This window comes from Taudactylus pleione, unplaced genomic scaffold, assembly GCF_031769625.1.
Source record: "Taudactylus pleione unplaced genomic scaffold, aTauple2 ptg000302l, whole genome shotgun sequence".
NCBI lineage: Eukaryota > Metazoa > Chordata > Amphibia > Anura > Myobatrachidae > Taudactylus > Taudactylus pleione.
In genome coordinates, this window is record NW_028284703.1 from 9,281,475 (window position 1) to 9,302,279 (window position 20,805).

The 20,805-nt window shown below is 42.0% G+C and overlaps 1 protein-coding gene across 1 annotated transcript in view; it reads right to left on the reverse strand.

The window, feature by feature from the left end:
- LOC148511621 (uncharacterized) overlaps window positions 1-20,805 on the reverse strand; it is an 86,222-nt gene that overhangs the window by 49,031 nt on the left and 16,386 nt on the right. The window contains exon 3 of the mRNA XM_088442023.1: window positions 17,925-18,167. Within this exon, the coding sequence (XP_088298149.1) occupies window positions 17,925-18,167 (243 nt within the window). The remainder of the gene's footprint in view (window positions 1-17,924; window positions 18,168-20,805) is intronic.

The window sequence follows — 20,805 nt, forward strand, 5'->3', positions numbered from 1 at the left end:
CACAAGAAATATAATGGAGGGAGAACACTACGCACAAGAAATATAGTGGAGGGAGGACACTAAGCACGAGATATATATTGGAGGGAGAACACTACACATGAGAAATATAGTGGAGGGAGAACACTACACACGAGATATATAGTGGAGGGAGAACACTACGCACAAGAAATATAGTGGAGAGAACACTACGCACGATATATATAGTGGAGGGAGAACACTACACACAAGAAATATAGCGGAGGGTGAACACTACACATGAGAAATATAGCGGAGACAGAACACTACACACGAGAAATATAGTGGACGGAGAACACTACACACGAGATATATAGTGGAGGGAGAACACTACACACGAGAAATATAGTGGAGGGAGAACACTACACACGAGATATATCGTGGAGGGAGAACACTATGCACAAGAAATATAATGGAGGGAGAACACTACACACGAGAAATATAATGGAGGGAGAACACTACACACGAGATATATAGTGGACGGAGAACACTACACACGAGATATATAGTGGAGAGAGAACACTACACATGAGATATATAGTGGAGGGAGAACACTACACACGAGAAATACAGTGGAAGGAGAACACTACACACAAGAAATATAGCGGAGGGTGAACACTACACACGAGAAATATAGCGGAGAGAGAACACTACACATGAGAAATACAGTGGAAGGAGAACACTACACACAAGAAATATAGAGGAGGGTGAACACTACACACGAGAAATATAGCGGAGGGAGAACACTACACACGAGATGTATAGTGGAGAGAGAACACTACACACGAGAAATATAGCGGAGGGAGAACACTACACATGATATATATATAGTGGAGGGAGAACACTACATACGAGATATATAGTGGAGGGAGAACACTACACGCGAGAAATATAGTGGAGGGACAACACTACACACGAGATATATAGTGGAGGGAGTACACTACACACAAGATATATAGTGGAGGGAGAACACTACACACGAGATATATAGTGGAGGGAGAACACTACACACGAGATATATAGTGGAGGGAGAACACTACACACGAGAAATACAGTGGAAGGAGAACACTACACACGAGAAATATAGCGGAGGGTGAACACTACACACGAGAAATATAGCGGAGGGAGAACACTACACACGAGATTTATAGTGGAGGGAGAACACTACACACGAGAAATATAGCGGAGGGAGAATACTACACACGATATATATATAGTGGAGGGAGAACACTACGCACGAGAAATATAATGGAGAGAGAACACTACACACGAGAAATATAGTGGAGGGAGAACACTACACACGAGTTATATAGTGGAGGGAGAACGCTACACACTAAATATATAGTGGAGGGAAAACACTACACACGAGATATATAGTGGAGGGAGAACACTACACACGAGGTATATAGTGGAGGGTGAACACTACACACGAGATATATAGTGGAAGGAGAACACTACGCACAAGAAATATAGTGGAGGGAGAACACTACACACGAGATATATAGTGGAGGGAGAACACTACACACGAGATATATAGTGGAGGGAGAACACTACACACGAGATATATAGTGGAGAGAGAACATTACACATGAGAAATATAGCGGAGACAGAACACTACACACGAGAAATACAGTGGAAGGAGAACACTACACACAAGAAATATAGCGGAGACAGAACACTACACACGAGAAATACAGTGGAAGGAGAACACTACACACAAGAAATATAGCGGAGGGTGAACACTACACACGAGATATATAGTGGAGGGAGAACACTAAGCACGAGAAATATAGCGGAGAGAGAACACTACACATGAGAAATATAGTGGAGGGAGAACACTACGCACAAGAAATATAGTGGAAGGAGAACACTACGCACAAGAAATATAGCGGAGGGAGAACACTACACACGAGATATATTTTGGAGGGAGAACACTACGCACAAGAAATATAGTGGAAGGAGAACACTACGCACAAGAAATATAGCGGAGAGAGAACACTACACATGAGATATATAGTGGAGAGAGAACACTACACATGAGAAATATAGTGGAGGGAGAACACTACACACAAGAAATATAATGGAGAGAGAACACTACACATGAGATATATAGTGGAGGGAGAACACTACACACGAGAAATATAGCAGAGGGAGAACACTACACATGAGAAATACAGTGGAGGGAGAACACTACACATGAGAAACAAAGTGGAGGGAGAACACTACACATGAGAAATATAGTGGAGGGAGAACACTACACATGAGAAATATAGTGGAGGGAGAACCCAACACATGAGAAATATAATGGAGAGAGAACACTACACATGAGAAATATAGTGGAGGGAGAACACAACACATGAGAAATAGAATGGAGAAAGAACACTACACACGAGAAATATAGCGGAGGAAGAACACTACACACGAGATATATAGTGGAGAGAGAACACTACACACAAGAAGTATAATGGAGAGAGAACACTACACATGAGATATATAGTGGAGAGAGAACACTACACATGAGAAATATAGTGGAGGGAGAACACTACCCACAAGAAATATAATTGAGAGAGAACACTACACATGAGAAATACAGTGGAGGGAGAACACTACACTTGAGAAATATAGTGGAGGGAGAACACTACACATGAGAAATATAGTGGAGGGAGAACACTACACATGACAAATATAGTGGAGAGAGAACACTACACATGAGAAATATAATAGAGGGAGAACACTACACATGAGAAATATAGTGGAGGGAGAACACTACACATGAGAAATATAGTGGAGGGAGAACACTACACACAAGAAATATAATGGAGGGAGAACACTACGCACAAGAAATATAGTGGAGGGAGGACACTAAGCACGAGATATATATTGGAGGGAGAACACTACACATGAGAAATATAGTGGAGGGAGAACACTACACACGAGATATATAGTGGAGGGAGAACACTACGCACAAGAAATATAGTGGAGAGAACACTACGCACGATATATATAGTGGAGGGAGAACACTACACACAAGAAATATAGCGGAGGGTGAACACTACACATGAGAAATATAGCGGAGACAGAACACTACACACGAGAAATATAGTGGACGGAGAACACTACACACGAGATATATAGTGGAGGGAGAACACTACACACGAGAAATATAGTGGAGGGAGAACACTACACACGAGATATATAGTGGAGGGAGAACACTATGCACAAGAAATATAATGGAGGGAGAACACTACACACGAGAAATATAATGGAGGGAGAACACTACACACGAGATATATAGTGGACGGAGAACACTACACACGAGATATATAGTGGAGAGAGAACATTACACATGAGAAATATAGCGGAGACAGAACACTACATACGAGAAATACAGTGGAAGGAGAACACTACACACAAGAAATATAGCGGAGACAGAACACTACACACGAGAAATACAGTGGAAGGAGAACACTACACACAAATATAGCGGAGGGTGAACACTACACACGAGATATATAGTGGAGGGAGAACACTACACACGGGATATATAGTGGAGAGAGAACACTACACATGAGAAATATAGTGGAGGGAGAACACTACGCACAAATATAGCGGAGAGAGAACACTACACACGAGATATATAGTGGAGAGAGAACACTAAGCATGAGAAATATAGCGGAGAGAGAACACTACACATGAGAAATATAGTGGAGGGAGAACACTACGCACAAATATAGCGGAGAGAGAACACTACACACGAGATATATAGTGGAGAGAGAACACTAAGCACGAGAAATATAGCGGAGAGAGAACACTACACATGAGAAATATAGTGGAGGGAGAACACTACGCACAAGAAATATAGTGGAAGGAGAACACTACGCACAAGAAATATAGCGGAGGGAGAACACTACACACGAGATATATTGTGGAGGGAGAACACTACGCACGAGAAATATAGCGGAGCTAGAACACTACACATGAGAAATATAGCAGAGGGAGAACACTAAGCACGATAATTATAGCGGAGGAAGAACACTACGCAAAAGAAATATAGCGGATGGAAAACACTACACACGAGAAATATAGCAGAGGGAGAACACTACACATGAGAAATATAGTGGAGGGAGAACACTACACACGAGAAATATAGCGGAGGGAGAACACTACACACGAGAAATATAGCGGAGGGTGAACACTACACACGAGAAATATAGTGGAGGGAGAACACTACACACATGAGAGTTATAGCGAAGGGAGAACTCTACGCATGAGAAATATAGCGGAGGGAGAACACTACGCACGAGAAATATAGTGGAGGGAGAACACTACACACGAGAAATATAGTGGAGGAAGAACACTACACTCGAGATATATAGTGGAGGGAGAACTGTACGCACAAGAAATATAGTGGAGAGAGAATACTACGCACGAGATATATAGTGGAGGGAGAACACTACGCACAAGAAATATAATGGAGAGAGAACACTACACACGAGAAATATAGCGGAGACAGAACACTACACACGAGATATATAGTGGAGGGAGAACACTACACACGAGAAATATAGTGGAGGGAGAACACTACACACGACATATATAGTGGAGGGAGAACACTACACACGAGATATATAGTGGAGGGAGAACACTACACATGAGATATATAGTGGAGGGAGAAAACTACACACGAGATATATAGTGGAGGGTAAACACTACACACGAGATATATAGTGGAGGGAGAACACTACACACGAGATATATAGTGGAGGGATAACACTACACACGAGATATATAGTGGAGAGAGAACACTACACACGAGATATATAGTGGAGAGAGAACACTACACATGAGATATATAGTGGAGGGAGAACACTACACACGAGAAATACAGTGGAAGGAGAACACTACACACAAGAAATATAGCGGAGGGTGAACACTACACACGAGAAATATAGCGGAGAGAGAACACTACACATGAGAAATATAATGGAGAGAGAATACTACACACGAGAAATATAGCGGAGGAATAACACTACACACGAGATATATAGTGGAGAGAGAACACTACACACAAGAAATATAAAGGAGAGAGAACACTACACATAAGATATATAGTGGAGAGAGAACACTACACATGAGAAATATAGTGGAGGGAGAACACTACACACAAGAAATATAATGGAGAGAGAACACTACACACGAGAAATATTGCAGAGGGAGAACACTACACATGAGAAATACAGTGGAGGGAGAAAACTACACATGAGAAATATAGTGGAGGGAGAACACTACACATGAGAAATATAGTGGAGGGAGAACACTACACACGAGAAATATAGCGGAGGAAGAACACTACACACGAGATATATAGTGGAGAGAGAACACTACACACAAGAAATATAATGGAGGGAGAACACAACACATGAGAAATATAATGGACAGAGAACACTACACACGAGAAATATAGCGGAGGAAGAACACTACACACGAGATATATAGTGGAGAGAGAACACTACACACAAGAAATATAATGGAGAGAGAACACTACACATGAGATATATAGTGGAGAGAGAACACTACACATGAGAAATATAGTGGAGGGAGAACACTACACACAAGAAATATAATGGAGAGAGAACACTACACATGAGATATATAGTGGAGGGAGAACACTACACACGAGAAATATAGCAGAGGGAGAACACTACACATGAGAAATACAGTGGAGGGAGAACACTACACATGAGAAACAAAGTGGAGGGAGAACACTACACATGAGAAATATAGTGGAGGGAGAACACTACACATGAGAAATATAGTGGAGGGAGAACACAACACATGAGAAATATAATGGAGAGAGAACACTACACATGAGAAATATAGTGCAGGGAGAACACAACACATGAGAAATATAATGGAGAGAGAACACTACACACGAGAAATATAGAGGAGGAAGAACACTACCCACAAGAAATATAATTGAGAGAGAACACTACACATGAGAAATACAGTGGAGGGAGAACACTACACATGAGAAATATAGTGGAGGGAGAACACTACACATGAGAAATATAGTGGAGGGAGAACACTACACATGAGAAATATAGTGGAGGGAGAACACTACACATGTGAAATATAGTGGAGGGAGAACACTACACATGAGAAATATAATGGAGGGAGAACACTACACATGAGAAATATAGTGGAGGGAGAAAACTACACATGAGAAATATAGTGGAGGGAGAACACTACACACAAGAAATATAATGGAGGGAGAACACTACGCATAAGAAATATAGTGGAGGGAGGACACTAAGCACGAGATATATATTGGAGGGAGAACACTACACATGAGAAATATAGTGGAGGGAGATCACTACACACGAGATATATAGTGGAGGGAGAACACTACGCACAAGAAATATAGTGGAGAGAACACTACGCACGATATATATAGTGGAGAGAGAACACTACACATGAGAAATATAGTGGAGGGAGAACACTACACACAAGAAATATAATGGAGAGAGAACACTACACACGAGAAATATTGCAGAGGGAGAACACTACACATGAGAAATACAGTGGAGGGAGAAAACTACACATGAGAAATATAGTGGAGGGAGAACACTACACATGAGAAATATAGTGGAGGGAGAACACTACACACGAGAAATATAGCGGAGGAAGAACACTACACACGAGATATATAGTGGAGAGAGAACACTACACACAAGAAATATAATGGAGGGAGAACACAACACATGAGAAATATAATGGACAGAGAACACTACACACGAGAAATATAGCGGAGGAAGAACACTACACACGAGATATATAGTGGAGAGAGAACACTACACACAAGAAATATAATGGAGAGAGAACACTACACATGAGATATATAGTGGAGAGAGAACACTACACATGAGAAATATAGTGGAGGGAGAACACTACACACAAGAAATATAATGGAGAGAGAACACTACACATGAGATATATAGTGGAGGGAGAACACTACACACGAGAAATATAGCAGAGGGAGAACACTACACATGAGAAATACAGTGGAGGGAGAACACTACACATGAGAAACAAAGTGGAGGGAGAACACTACACATGAGAAATATAGTGGAGGGAGAACACTACACATGAGAAATATAGTGGAGGGAGAACACAACACATGAGAAATATAATGGAGAGAGAACACTACACATGAGAAATATAGTGCAGGGAGAACACAACACATGAGAAATATAATGGAGAGAGAACACTACACACGAGAAATATAGAGGAGGAAGAACACTACCCACAAGAAATATAATTGAGAGAGAACACTACACATGAGAAATACAGTGGAGGGAGAACACTACACATGAGAAATATAGTGGAGGGAGAACACTACACATGAGAAATATAGTGGAGGGAGAACACTACACATGAGAAATATAGTGGAGGGAGAACACTACACATGTGAAATATAGTGGAGGGAGAACACTACACATGAGAAATATAATGGAGGGAGAACACTACACATGAGAAATATAGTGGAGGGAGAAAACTACACATGAGAAATATAGTGGAGGGAGAACACTACACACAAGAAATATAATGGAGGGAGAACACTACGCATAAGAAATATAGTGGAGGGAGGACACTAAGCACGAGATATATATTGGAGGGAGAACACTACACATGAGAAATATAGTGGAGGGAGATCACTACACACGAGATATATAGTGGAGGGAGAACACTACGCACAAGAAATATAGTGGAGAGAACACTACGCACGATATATATAGTGGAGAGAGAACACTACACATGAGAAATATAGTGGAGGGAGAACACTACACACAAGAAATATAATGGAGAGAGAACACTACACACGAGAAATATTGCAGAGGGAGAACACTACACATGAGAAATACAGTGGAGGGAGAAAACTACACATGAGAAATATAGTGGAGGGAGAACACTACACATGAGAAATATAGTGGAGGGAGAACACTACACACGAGAAATATAGCGGAGGAAGAACACTACACACGAGATATATAGTGGAGAGAGAACACTACACACAAGAAATATAATGGAGGGAGAACACAACACATGAGAAATATAATGGACAGAGAACACTACACACGAGAAATATAGCGGAGGAAGAACACTACACACGAGATATATAGTGGAGAGAGAACACTACACACAAGAAATATAATGGAGAGAGAACACTACACATGAGATATATAGTGGAGAGAGAACACTACACATGAGAAATATAGTGGAGGGAGAACACTAGACACAAGAAATATAATGGAGAGAGAACACTACACATGAGATATATAGTGGAGGGAGAACACTACACACGAGAAATATAGCAGAGGGAGAACACTACACATGAGAAATACAGTGGAGGGAGAACACTACACATGAGAAACAAAGTGGAGGGAGAACACTACACATGAGAAATATAGTGGAGGGAGAACACTACACATGAGAAATATAGTGGAGGGAGAACACAACACATGAGAAATATAATGGAGAGAGAACACTACACATGAGAAATATAGTGCAGGGAGAACACAACACATGAGAAATATAATGGAGAGAGAACACTACACACGAGAAATATAGAGGAGGAAGAACACTACCCACAAGAAATATAATTGAGAGAGAACACTACACATGAGAAATACAGTGGAGGGAGAACACTACACATGAGAAATATAGTGGAGGGAGAACACTACACATGAGAAATATAGTGGAGGGAGAACACTACACATGAGAAATATAGTGGAGGGAGAACACTACACATGTGAAATATAGTGGAGGGAGAACACTACACATGAGAAATATAATGGAGGGAGAACACTACACATGAGAAATATAGTGGAGGGAGAAAACTACACATGAGAAATATAGTGGAGGGAGAACACTACACACAAGAAATATAATGGAGGGAGAACACTACGCATAAGAAATATAGTGGAGGGAGGACACTAAGCATGAGATATATATTGGAGGGAGAACACTACACATGAGAAATATAGTGGAGGGAGATCACTACACACGAGATATATAGTGGAAGGAGAACACTACGCACAAGAAATATAGTGGAGAGAACACTACGCACGATATATATAGTGGAGGGAGAACACTACACACAAGAAATATAGCGGAGGGTGAACACTACACACGAGAAATATAGCGGAGACAGAACACTACACACGAGAAATATAGTGGACGGAGAACACTACACACGAGATATATAGTGGAGGGAGAACACTACACACGAGAAATATAGTGGAGGGAGAACACTACACACGAGATATATAGTGGAGGGAGAACACTACGCACAAGAAATATAATGGAGGGAGAACACTACACATGAGAAATATAATGGAGGGAGAACACTACACACGAGAAATATAGTGGACGGAGAACACTACACACGAGATATATAGTGGAGAGAGAACATTACACATGAGAAAAATAGCGGAGACAGAACACTACACACGAGAAATACAGTGGAAGGAGAACACTACACACAAGAAATATAGCGGAGACAGAACACTACACACGAGAAATACAGTGGAAGGAGAACACTACACACAAATATAGCGGAGGGTGAACACTACACACGAGATATATAGTGGAGGGAGAACACTACACACGGGATATATAGTGGAGAGAGAACACTACACATGAGAAATATAGTGGAGGGAGAACTCTACGCACAAATATAGCGGAGAGAGAACACTACACACGAGATATATAGTGGAGAGAGAACACTAAGCACGAGAAATATAGCGGAGAGAGAACACTACACATGAGAAATATAGTGGAGGGAGAACACTACGCACAAATATAGCGGAGAGAGAACACTACACACAAGATATATAGTGGAGAGAGAACACTAAGCACGAGAAATATAGCGGAGAGAGAACACTACACATGAGAAATATAGTGGAGGGAGAACACTACGCACAAGAAATATAGTGGAAGGAGAACACTACGCACAAGAAATATAGCGGAGGGAGAACACTACACACGAGATATATTGTGGAGGGAGAACACTACGCACGAGAAATATGGCGGAGCTAGAACACTACACATGAGAAATATAGCAGAGGGAGAACACTAAGCACGATAATTATAGCGGAGGAAGAACACTACGCATAAGAAATATAGCGGATGGAAAACACTACACACGAGAAATATAGCAGAGGGAGAACACTACACATGAGAAATATAGTGGAGGGAGAACACTACAAACGAGAAATATAGCGGAGGGAGAACACTACACACGAGAAATATAGCGGAGGGTGAACACTACACAAGAGAAATATAGTGGAGGGAGAACACTACACACATGACAGTTATAGCGAAGGGAGAACTCTACGCATGAGAAATATAGCGGAGGGAGAACACTACGCACGAGAAATATAGTGGAGGGAGAACACTACACACGAGAAATATAGTGGAGGAAGAACACTACACACGAGATATATAGTGGAGGGAGAACTGTACGCACAAGAAATATAGTGGAGAGAGAATACTACGCACGAGATATATAGTGGAGGGAGAACACTACGCACAAGAAATATAATGGAGAGAGAACACTACACACGCGAAATATAGCGGAGACAGAACACTACACACGAGATATATAGTGGAGGGAGAACACTACACACGAGAAATATAGTGGAGGGAGAACACTACACACGACATATATAGTGGAGGGAGAACACTACACACGAGATATATAGTGGAGGGAGAACACTACACATGAGATATATAGTGGAGGGAGAACACTACACACGAGATATATAGTGGAGGGTAAACACTACACACGAGATATATAGTGGAGGGAGAACACTACACACGAGATATATAGTGGAGGGATAACACTACACACGAGATATATAGTGGAGAGAGAACACTACACACGAGATATATAGTGGAGAGAGAACACTACACATGAGATATATAGTGGAGGGAGAACACTACACACGAGAAATACAGTGGAAGGAGAACACTACACACAAGAAATATAGCGGAGGGTGAACACTACACACGAGAAATATAGCGGAGAGAGAACACTACACATGAGAAATACAGTGGAAGGAGAACACTACACACAAGAAATATAGAGGAGGGTGAACACTACACACGAGAAATATAGCGGAGGGAGAACACTACACACGAGATGTATAGTGGAGAGAGAACACTACACACGAGAAATATAGCAGAGGGAGAACACTACACATGATATATATATAGTGGAGGGAGAACACTACATACGAGATATATAGTGGAGGGAGAACACTACACACGAGAAATATAGTGGAGGGACAACACTACACACGAGATATATAGTGGAGGGAGTACACTACACACAAGATATATAGTGGAGGGAGAACACTACACACGAGATATATAGTGGAGGGAGAACACTACACACGAGATATATAGTGGAGGGAGAACACTACACACGAGAAATACAGTGGAAGGAGAACACTACACACGAGAAATATAGCGGAGGGTGAACACTACACACGAGAAATATAGCGGAGGGAGAACACTACACACGAGATTTATAGTGGAGGGAGAACACTACACACGAGAAATATAGCGGAGGGAGAATACTACACACGATATATATATAGTGGAGGGAGAACACTACGCACGAGAAATATAATGGAGAGAGAACACTACACACGAGAAATATAGTGGAGGGAGAACACTACACACGAGTTATATAGTGGAGGGAGAACGCTACACACTAAATATATAGTGGAGGGAAAACACTACACACGAGATATATAGTGGAGGGAGAACACTACACACGAGGTATATAGTGGAGGGTGAACACTACACACGAGATATATAGTGGAAGGAGAACACTACGCACAAGAAATATAGTGGAGGGAGAACACTACACACGAGATATATAGTGGAGGGAGAACACTACACACGAGATATATAGTGGAGGGAGAACACTACACACGAGATATATAGTGGAGAGAGAACATTACACATGAGAAATATAGCGGAGACAGAACACTACACACGAGAAATACAGTGTAAGGAGAACACTACACACAAGAAATATAGCGGAGACAGAACACTACACACGAGAAATACAGTGGAAGGAGAACACTACACACAAGAAATATAGCGGAGGGTGAACACTACACACGAGATATATAGTGGAGGGAGAACACTAAGCACGAGAAATATAGCGGAGAGAGAACACTACACATGAGAAATATAGTGGAGGGAGAACACTACGCACAAGAAATATAGTGGAAGGAGAACACTACGCACAAGAAATATAGCGGAGGGAGAACACTACACACGAGATATATTTTGGAGGGAGAACACTACGCACAAGAAATATAGTGGAAGGAGAACACTACGCACAAGAAATATAGCGGAGAGAGAACACTACACATGAGATATATAGTGGAGAGAGAACACTACACATGAGAAATATAGTGGAGGGAGAACACTACACACAAGAAATATAATGGAGAGAGAACACTACACATGAGATATATAGTGGAGGGAGAACACTACACACGAGAAATATAGCAGAGGGAGAACACTACACATGAGAAATACAGTGGAGGGAGAACACTACACATGAGAAACAAAGTGGAGGGAGAACACTACACATGAGAAATATAGTGGAGGGAGAACACTACACATGAGAAATAGAATGGAGAAAGAACACTACACACGAGAAATATAGCGGAGGAAGAACACTACACACGAGATATATAGTGGAGAGAGAACACTACACACAAGAAGTATAATGGAGAGAGAACACTACACATGAGATATATAGTGGAGAGAGAACACTACACATGAGAAATATAGTGGAGGGAGAACACTACCCACAAGAAATATAATTGAGAGAGAACACTACACATGAGAAATACAGTGGAGGGAGAACACTACACTTGAGAAATATAGTGGAGGGAGAACACTACACATGAGAAATATAGTGGAGGGAGAACACTACACATGACAAATATAGTGGAGAGAGAACACTACACATGAGAAATATAATAGAGGGAGAACACTACACATGAGAAATATAGTGGAGGGAGAACACTACACATGAGAAATATAGTGGAGGGAGAACACTACACACAAGAAATATAATGGAGGGAGAACACTACGCACAAGAAATATATTGGAGGGAGGACACTAAGCACGAGATATATATTGGAGGGAGAACACTACACATGAGAAATATAGTGGAGGGAGAACACTACACACGAGATATATAGTGGAGGGAGAACACTACGCACAAGAAATATAGTGGAGAGAACACTACGCACGATATATATAGTGGAGGGAGAACACTACACACAAGAAATATAGCGGAGGGTGAACACTACACATGAGAAATATAGCGGAGACAGAACACTACACACGAGAAATATAGTGGACGGAGAACACTACACACGAGATATATAGTGGAGGGAGAACACTACACACGAGAAATATAGTGGAGGGAGAACACTACACACGAGATATATAGTGGAGGGAGAACACTATGCACAAGAAATATAATGGAGGGAGAACACTACACACGAGAAATATAATGGAGGGAGAACACTACACACGAGATATATAGTGGACGGAGAACACTACACACGAGATATATAGTGGAGAGAGAACATTACACATGAGAAATATAGCGGAGACAGAACACTACATACGAGAAATACAGTGGAAGGAGAACACTACACACAAGAAATATAGCGGAGACAGAACACTACACACGAGAAATACAGTGGAAGGAGAACACTACACACAAATATAGCGGAGGGTGAACACTACACACGAGATATATAGTGGAGGGAGAACACTACACACGGGATATATAGTGGAGAGAGAACACTACACATGAGAAATATAGTGGAGGGAGAACACTACGCACAAATATAGCGGAGAGAGAACACTACACACGAGATATATAGTGGAGAGAGAACACTAAGCACGAGAAATATAGCGGAGAGAGAACACTACACATGAGAAATATAGTGGAGGGAGAACACTACGCACAAATATAGCAGAGAGAGAACACTACACACGAGATATATAGTGGAGAGAGAACACTAAGCACGAGAAATATAGCGGAGAGAGAACACTACACATGAGAAATATAGTGGAGGGAGAACACTACGCACAAGAAATATAGTGGAAGGAGAACACTACGCACAAGAAATATAGCGGAGGGAGAACACTACACACGAGATATATTGTGGAGGGAGAACACTACGCACGAGAAATATAGCGGAGCTAGAACACTACACATGAGAAATATAGCAGAGGGAGAACACTAAGCACGATAATTATAGCGGAGGAAGAACACTACGCAAAAGAAATATAGCGGATGGAAAACACTACACACGAGAAATATAGCAGAGGGAGAACACTACACATGAGAAATATAGTGGAGGGAGAACACTACACACGAGAAATATAGCGGAGGGAGAACACTACACACGAGAAATATAGCGGAGGGTGAACACTACACACGAGAAATATAGTGGAGGGAGAACACTACACACATGAGAGTTATAGCGAAGGGAGAACTCTACGCATGAGAAATATAGCGGAGGGAGAACACTACGCACGAGAAATATAGTGGAGGGAGAACACTACACACGAGAAATATAGTGGAGGAAGAACACTACACACGAGATATATAGTGGAGGGAGAACTGTACGCACAAGAAATATAGTGGAGAGAGAATACTACGCACGAGATATATAGTGGAGGGAGAACACTACGCACAAGAAATATAATGGAGAGAGAACACTACACACGAGAAATATAGCGGAGACAGAACACTACACACGAGATATATAGTGGAGGGAGAACACTACACACGAGAAATATAGTGGAGGGAGAACACTACACACGACATATATAGTGGAGGGAGAACACTACACACGAGATATATAGTGGAGGGAGAACACTACACATGAGATATATAGTGGAGGGAGAAAACTACACACGAGATATATAGTGGAGGGTAAACACTACACACGAGATATATAGTGGAGGGAGAACACTACACACGAGATATATAGTGGAGGGATAACACTACACACGAGATATATAGTGGAGAGAGAACACTACACACGAGATATATAGTGGAGAGAGAACACTACACATGAGATATATAGTGGAGGGAGAACACTACACACGAGAAATACAGTGGAAGGAGAACACTACACACAAGAAATATAGCGGAGGGTGAACACTACACATGAGAAATATAGCGGAGAGAGAACACTACACATGAGAAATACAGTGGAAGGAGAACACTACACACAAGAAATATAGCAGAGGGAGAACACTAAGCACGATAATTATAGCGGAGGAAGAACACTACGCAAAAGAAATATAGCGGATGGAAAACACTACACACGAGAAATATAGCAGAGGGAGAACACTACACATGAGAAATATAGTGGAGGGAGAACACTACACACGAGAAATATAGCGGAGGGAGAACACTACACACGAGAAATATAGCGGAGGGTGAACACTACACACGAGAAATATAGTGGAGGGAGAACACTACACACATGAGAGTTATAGCGAAGGGAGAACTCTACGCATGAGAAATATAGCGGAGGGAGAACACTACGCACGAGAAATATAGTGGAGGGAGAACACTACACACGAGAAATATAGTGGAGGAAGAACACTACACACGAGATATATAGTGGAGGGAGAACTGTACGCACAAGAAATATAGTGGAGAGAGAATACTACGCACGAGATATATAGTGGAGGGAGAACACTACGCACAAGAAATATAATGGAGAGAGAACACTACACACGAGAAATATAGCGGAGACAGAACACTACACACGAGATATATAGTGGAGGGAGAACACTACACACGAGAAATATAGTGGAGGGAGAACACTACACACGACATATATAGTGGAGGGAGAACACTACACACGAGATATATAGTGGAGGGAGAACACTACACATGAGATATATAGTGGAGGGAGAAAACTACACACGAGATATATAGTGGAGGGTAAACACTACACACGAGATATATAGTGGAGGGAGAACACTACACACGAGATATATAGTGGAGGGATAACACTACACACGAGATATATAGTGGAGAGAGAACACTACACACGAGATATATAGTGGAGAGAGAACACTACACATGAGATATATAGTGGAGGGAGAACACTACACACGAGAAATACAGTGGAAGGAGAACACTACACACAAGAAATATAGCGGAGGGTGAACACTACACACGAGAAATATAGCGGAGAGAGAACACTACACATGAGAAATACAGTGGAAGGAGAACACTACACACAAGAAATATAGCGGAGGGTGAACACTACACACGAGAAATATAGCGGAGGGAGAACACTACACACGAGATGTATAGTGGAGAGAGAACACTACACACGAGAAATATAGTGGAGGGAGAACACTACACATGATATATATATAGTGGAGGGAGAACACTACACACGAGATATATAGTGGAGGGAGAACACTACACACGAGAAATATAGTGGAGGGAGAACACTACACACGAGATATATAGTGGAGGGAGTACACTACACACAAGATATATAGTGGAGGGAGAACACTACACACGAGATATATAGTGGAGGGAGAACACTACACACGAGATATATAGTGGAGGGAGAACACTACACACGAGAAATACAGTGGAAGGAGAACACTACACACGAGAAATATAGCGGAGGGTGAACACTACACACGAGAAATATAGCGGAGGGAGAACACTACACACGAGATATATAGTGGAGGGAGAACACTACACACGAGAAATATAGCGGAGGGAGAATACTACACACGATATATATATAGTGGAGGGAGAACATTACACATGAGAAATATAGCGGAGACAGAGCACTACACACGAGAAATACAGTGGAAGGAGAACACTACACACAAGAAATATAGCGGAGACAGAACACTACACACGAGAAATACAGTGGAAGGAGAACACTACACACAAGAAATATAGCGGAGACAGAACACTACACACGAGAAATACAGTGGAAGGAGAACACTACACACAAGAAATATAGCGGAGGGTGAACACTACACACGAGATATATAGTGGAGGGAGAACACTAAGCACGAGAAATATAGTGGAGAGAGAACACTACACATGAGAAATATAGTGGAGGGAGAACACTACGCACAAGAAATATAGTGGAAGGAGAACACTACGCACAAGAAATATAGCGGAGGGAGAACACTACACACGAGATATATTGTGGAGGGAGAACACTACGCACGAGAAATATAGCGGAGCTAGAACACTACACATGAGAAATATAGCAGAGTGAAAACACTAAGCACGATAATTATAGCGGAGGTAGAACACTACGCATAAGAAATATAGCGGATGGAGAACACTACGCACGAGAAATATAACAGGGAGAGCACTACACACGAGAAATATAGCAGAGGGAGAACACTACACACAAGAAATATAGCGGAGGGAGAACACCACGCACAAGAAATTTAGCGGAGGGCGAACACTACGCACGAGAAATATAACAGAGGCAGAACACCACGACAATTAGTAGAATCCATTCCTAGAAGTACTTATTGCAAGAAGTGGCCCAACAAAATACTAATATGGTGGTCATAATAATTTGGCCACTCAGTGTAGAGCATTATGGGTCAGGTAAACCACACCCACTCTGCAATAAGTTTTTTTAATGCGTAACGCTGGCCCACATAAGTTCATTTGTATCTGGTTATCTTTTTATAGCTTTGCATGTATTGATCATTATAGCATCTTGCAATATATTTTTGCTTTGCTGAGAATACTTCCAGCATAAGGTGCTACTTACATGGTACATTATTTTCAAACTGTAATGAAACATTGACAAAGTCATGATACGACCTCATCTCTTGTACATTCACATGATGCATGGTGCTATTAAGGTCTGTATCATTTAAAATATGGATCTCAAGAGAGAAAGGAACGGGTGAGTATTTGTCTTCTACAGAATTCACCAGTGTAACGTGAGACTCCACTTCTGCGTAAACAACATGTTTTCCTTGAATTTTCAATGAGACATTTGTTGAGTTTCCTGTGTAAAAAATATGGAAAGTCATATTGTTGTCTAGCATGGCTCAGTAAATCTATAAGAAATATCAACATTAGAGACTTTAACAGTCATGTTTATAGATCCCATTAAAGTGCTCTGATTTTACCTACTGTCATTGTCAATCAATAAAGTTATTGATTTAACCCATGCTTGGTTGCAGGGGTAGTGCGACCAGTGCCATGGCACAGGGCATCGTAGGGCAGGGGGCGCTGTTTGGGCCTGTCAATTTTCCAGTTTATTATGATTCTCACCTGTATCTACCTCTTTTATCCCCAGCATCTCCTGGTCTCCCCTATCTCTTCCCTGGCCCTATGAGGCCACGGCCCTTTTTCAGGTGCACCTTATGTCCCTATTTAAAAAATGAGGGGGGAGGGGGGGTGCCAATGCTCTCTCTGGCACAGGGCACCAAAAAGTCTAGCTACGGCTCTACTTGGTTGTAGCAGTGCCCCAGCTCAACTGAGCAGTCTGGAAAGGATAGTTTTAAAAATTATATTTATGAGGATAATTCTGATAAACAGAATCTAAGGCCCCCAAACAACTGTTATGTCCAATAATGCTTCTATTGACATTGTTCAGATCATTAGCAGGGATGATGGTAATCAGTGATAGCAACCAATCAGCTTCTACCTATTATTTTATATAATGTACTAGATAAATGAGCTAGAATCTGGTCGGTTGCTACTAAGACCAACACCTTGATAAAACTCTCCTTCGGCCTCTTAGCTCTAATGCAGATTGGCCAAATAATGTGTGCCCAGCTCTGGCCTTGATCCTGTTGCTGAGCTCCCTGAGCCTAGGCAGGATCATGCTATTAGTATCATGCATAAAACACAATAGACTTGTTTGGCCTGTTTAGATTGCTCTGTCCTGGCTTGTTTATTGTGTGTCTGCCTCCTGTGTTATTGAGGCCAGCTGGAGTCAAGAATAACTTTCAAGTTTATATTAGGCCTGGTCAAATATTGGAGTTGGCTGGTAGCTTTTGTGACCATGTCTCTGGTTCCAGCACCTGTCTGGACCTTACTGGGGTTAGTCCTTGTTCTTGCACCTATTCACAATTATTATGCTGGTCTGAGTACCTGCTCAGGATGGTTGACCCTGGCATGTCTATTGGCCATCCTCACAGTCACCCCCTGGCCATACTTGCCTACTCTCCGGGAACATAACATCTGGGAGACTGATGAATCTGAACACCAGGAAAAGTGGGCAAGTCTCCTGGAGGCCCCCCACTTTATTGCGACATTGTGGCCTGTCCTGCTTTAATATGCTAATAACTGTAAAGCAGTAGGTGGGGCCACGATAACGCAATTCCAGCATCAGTCCACCTGCATCTCCCATTTGACTGTTCCTTAGTGTCCCGGCATAATACATATGGGCAACTAATATTATTTTATTCTAAAACAGGGGCAATATTTATTCCTTTACCACAGGGGTGCCATTACAGTGCACATAAATATGCACTTGTGTCCATATGCCTGCTAGTGCTTGTACTTCCACGGGTGTCAGCATGCAAGAACAATAATGGACATCCAATGGCCAGCGGTATCGGGAGGAGCCCAGTGTTACTCAGCGTTTATCTGGAATTCTCTATGTACGGGTTCCCAGTCATCTTTTACAACCTCTTGTTAGAGGACCTGATGTGGAGTAGCGGGGCTGTTATAGAATGTAAGGGACAGTGTTTTTTCTAAATAATGTTATTTTATTTTAATACAAGTATGCCTGGTAGGTGGTTTCTGCACACAGAAGGGATAACATCAGAAGTCAAAGATTATAAGCAAGGATAACTCACCGTTTATACATTTATCAACACCGCATTTTTTTTCAATCTTTAATTGTCATAGGAAATGACAGCAGATGTAAGCTGTGCTGGAATTTTCATGCATGTTCTGTACTGAATATTAGCTAAGCATTAAACATTGGCTGAATCAGGGCGATTCAGAGATGTACGCTAACCCGATGGTCCTGTGCTACTCATGTGTAGAATGGGTCCTGCGATCTCGCACACAGTTCCCCCAAGCCTCTGTCTGACTGACAGGCAGAAGCAGGGCCGGATTAAGGTCAGTGGGGGTCCCTGGGCAACAAACATGTGCAGGCCCCTATTAAATGGGACAAACTGGGGGTATGCATAATGAGGATCCCAGTAGTGTCAGTGCCCACAGTGGTAGTGCCCCGTATGCAGAGCCCACAGTAGTGGTGCCCTTTATGCAGTGTACCCAGTAGTAGTGCCCCCAGGAGTGGTGCCCCTTATGCAGTGCCCCCTATACAATACTCCCATTAGCTTTGCCCCATTAGTTATGCCCCCAGTAGTAATGCCCCAAGTAGTAGTGTCCCCAATAGTAATGCCCCCTTTATAAATTACCCCTGTAGTTGTGCTCCCAATAGTAATGCCCCCCAGTAGTCATGCCCCCTGTGTGTGCCAAATAGTAATGCCCTAGTAGTTATGCCCCCTGTATAAATGCCCTCAGTCGTGCCCCCAGTAGTCATGCCCCCTGTGGTAGTAGTCCCAGTAGTAATGACCGCTGTAGTAGTACCCTCTGTACAAATGCCCCCAGTAGTAATGCCCCTGTATTAGTGCCCTTAATAGTAATGCTCCCTCTGTAGTAGTGTCCCAGTAGTAATGCCC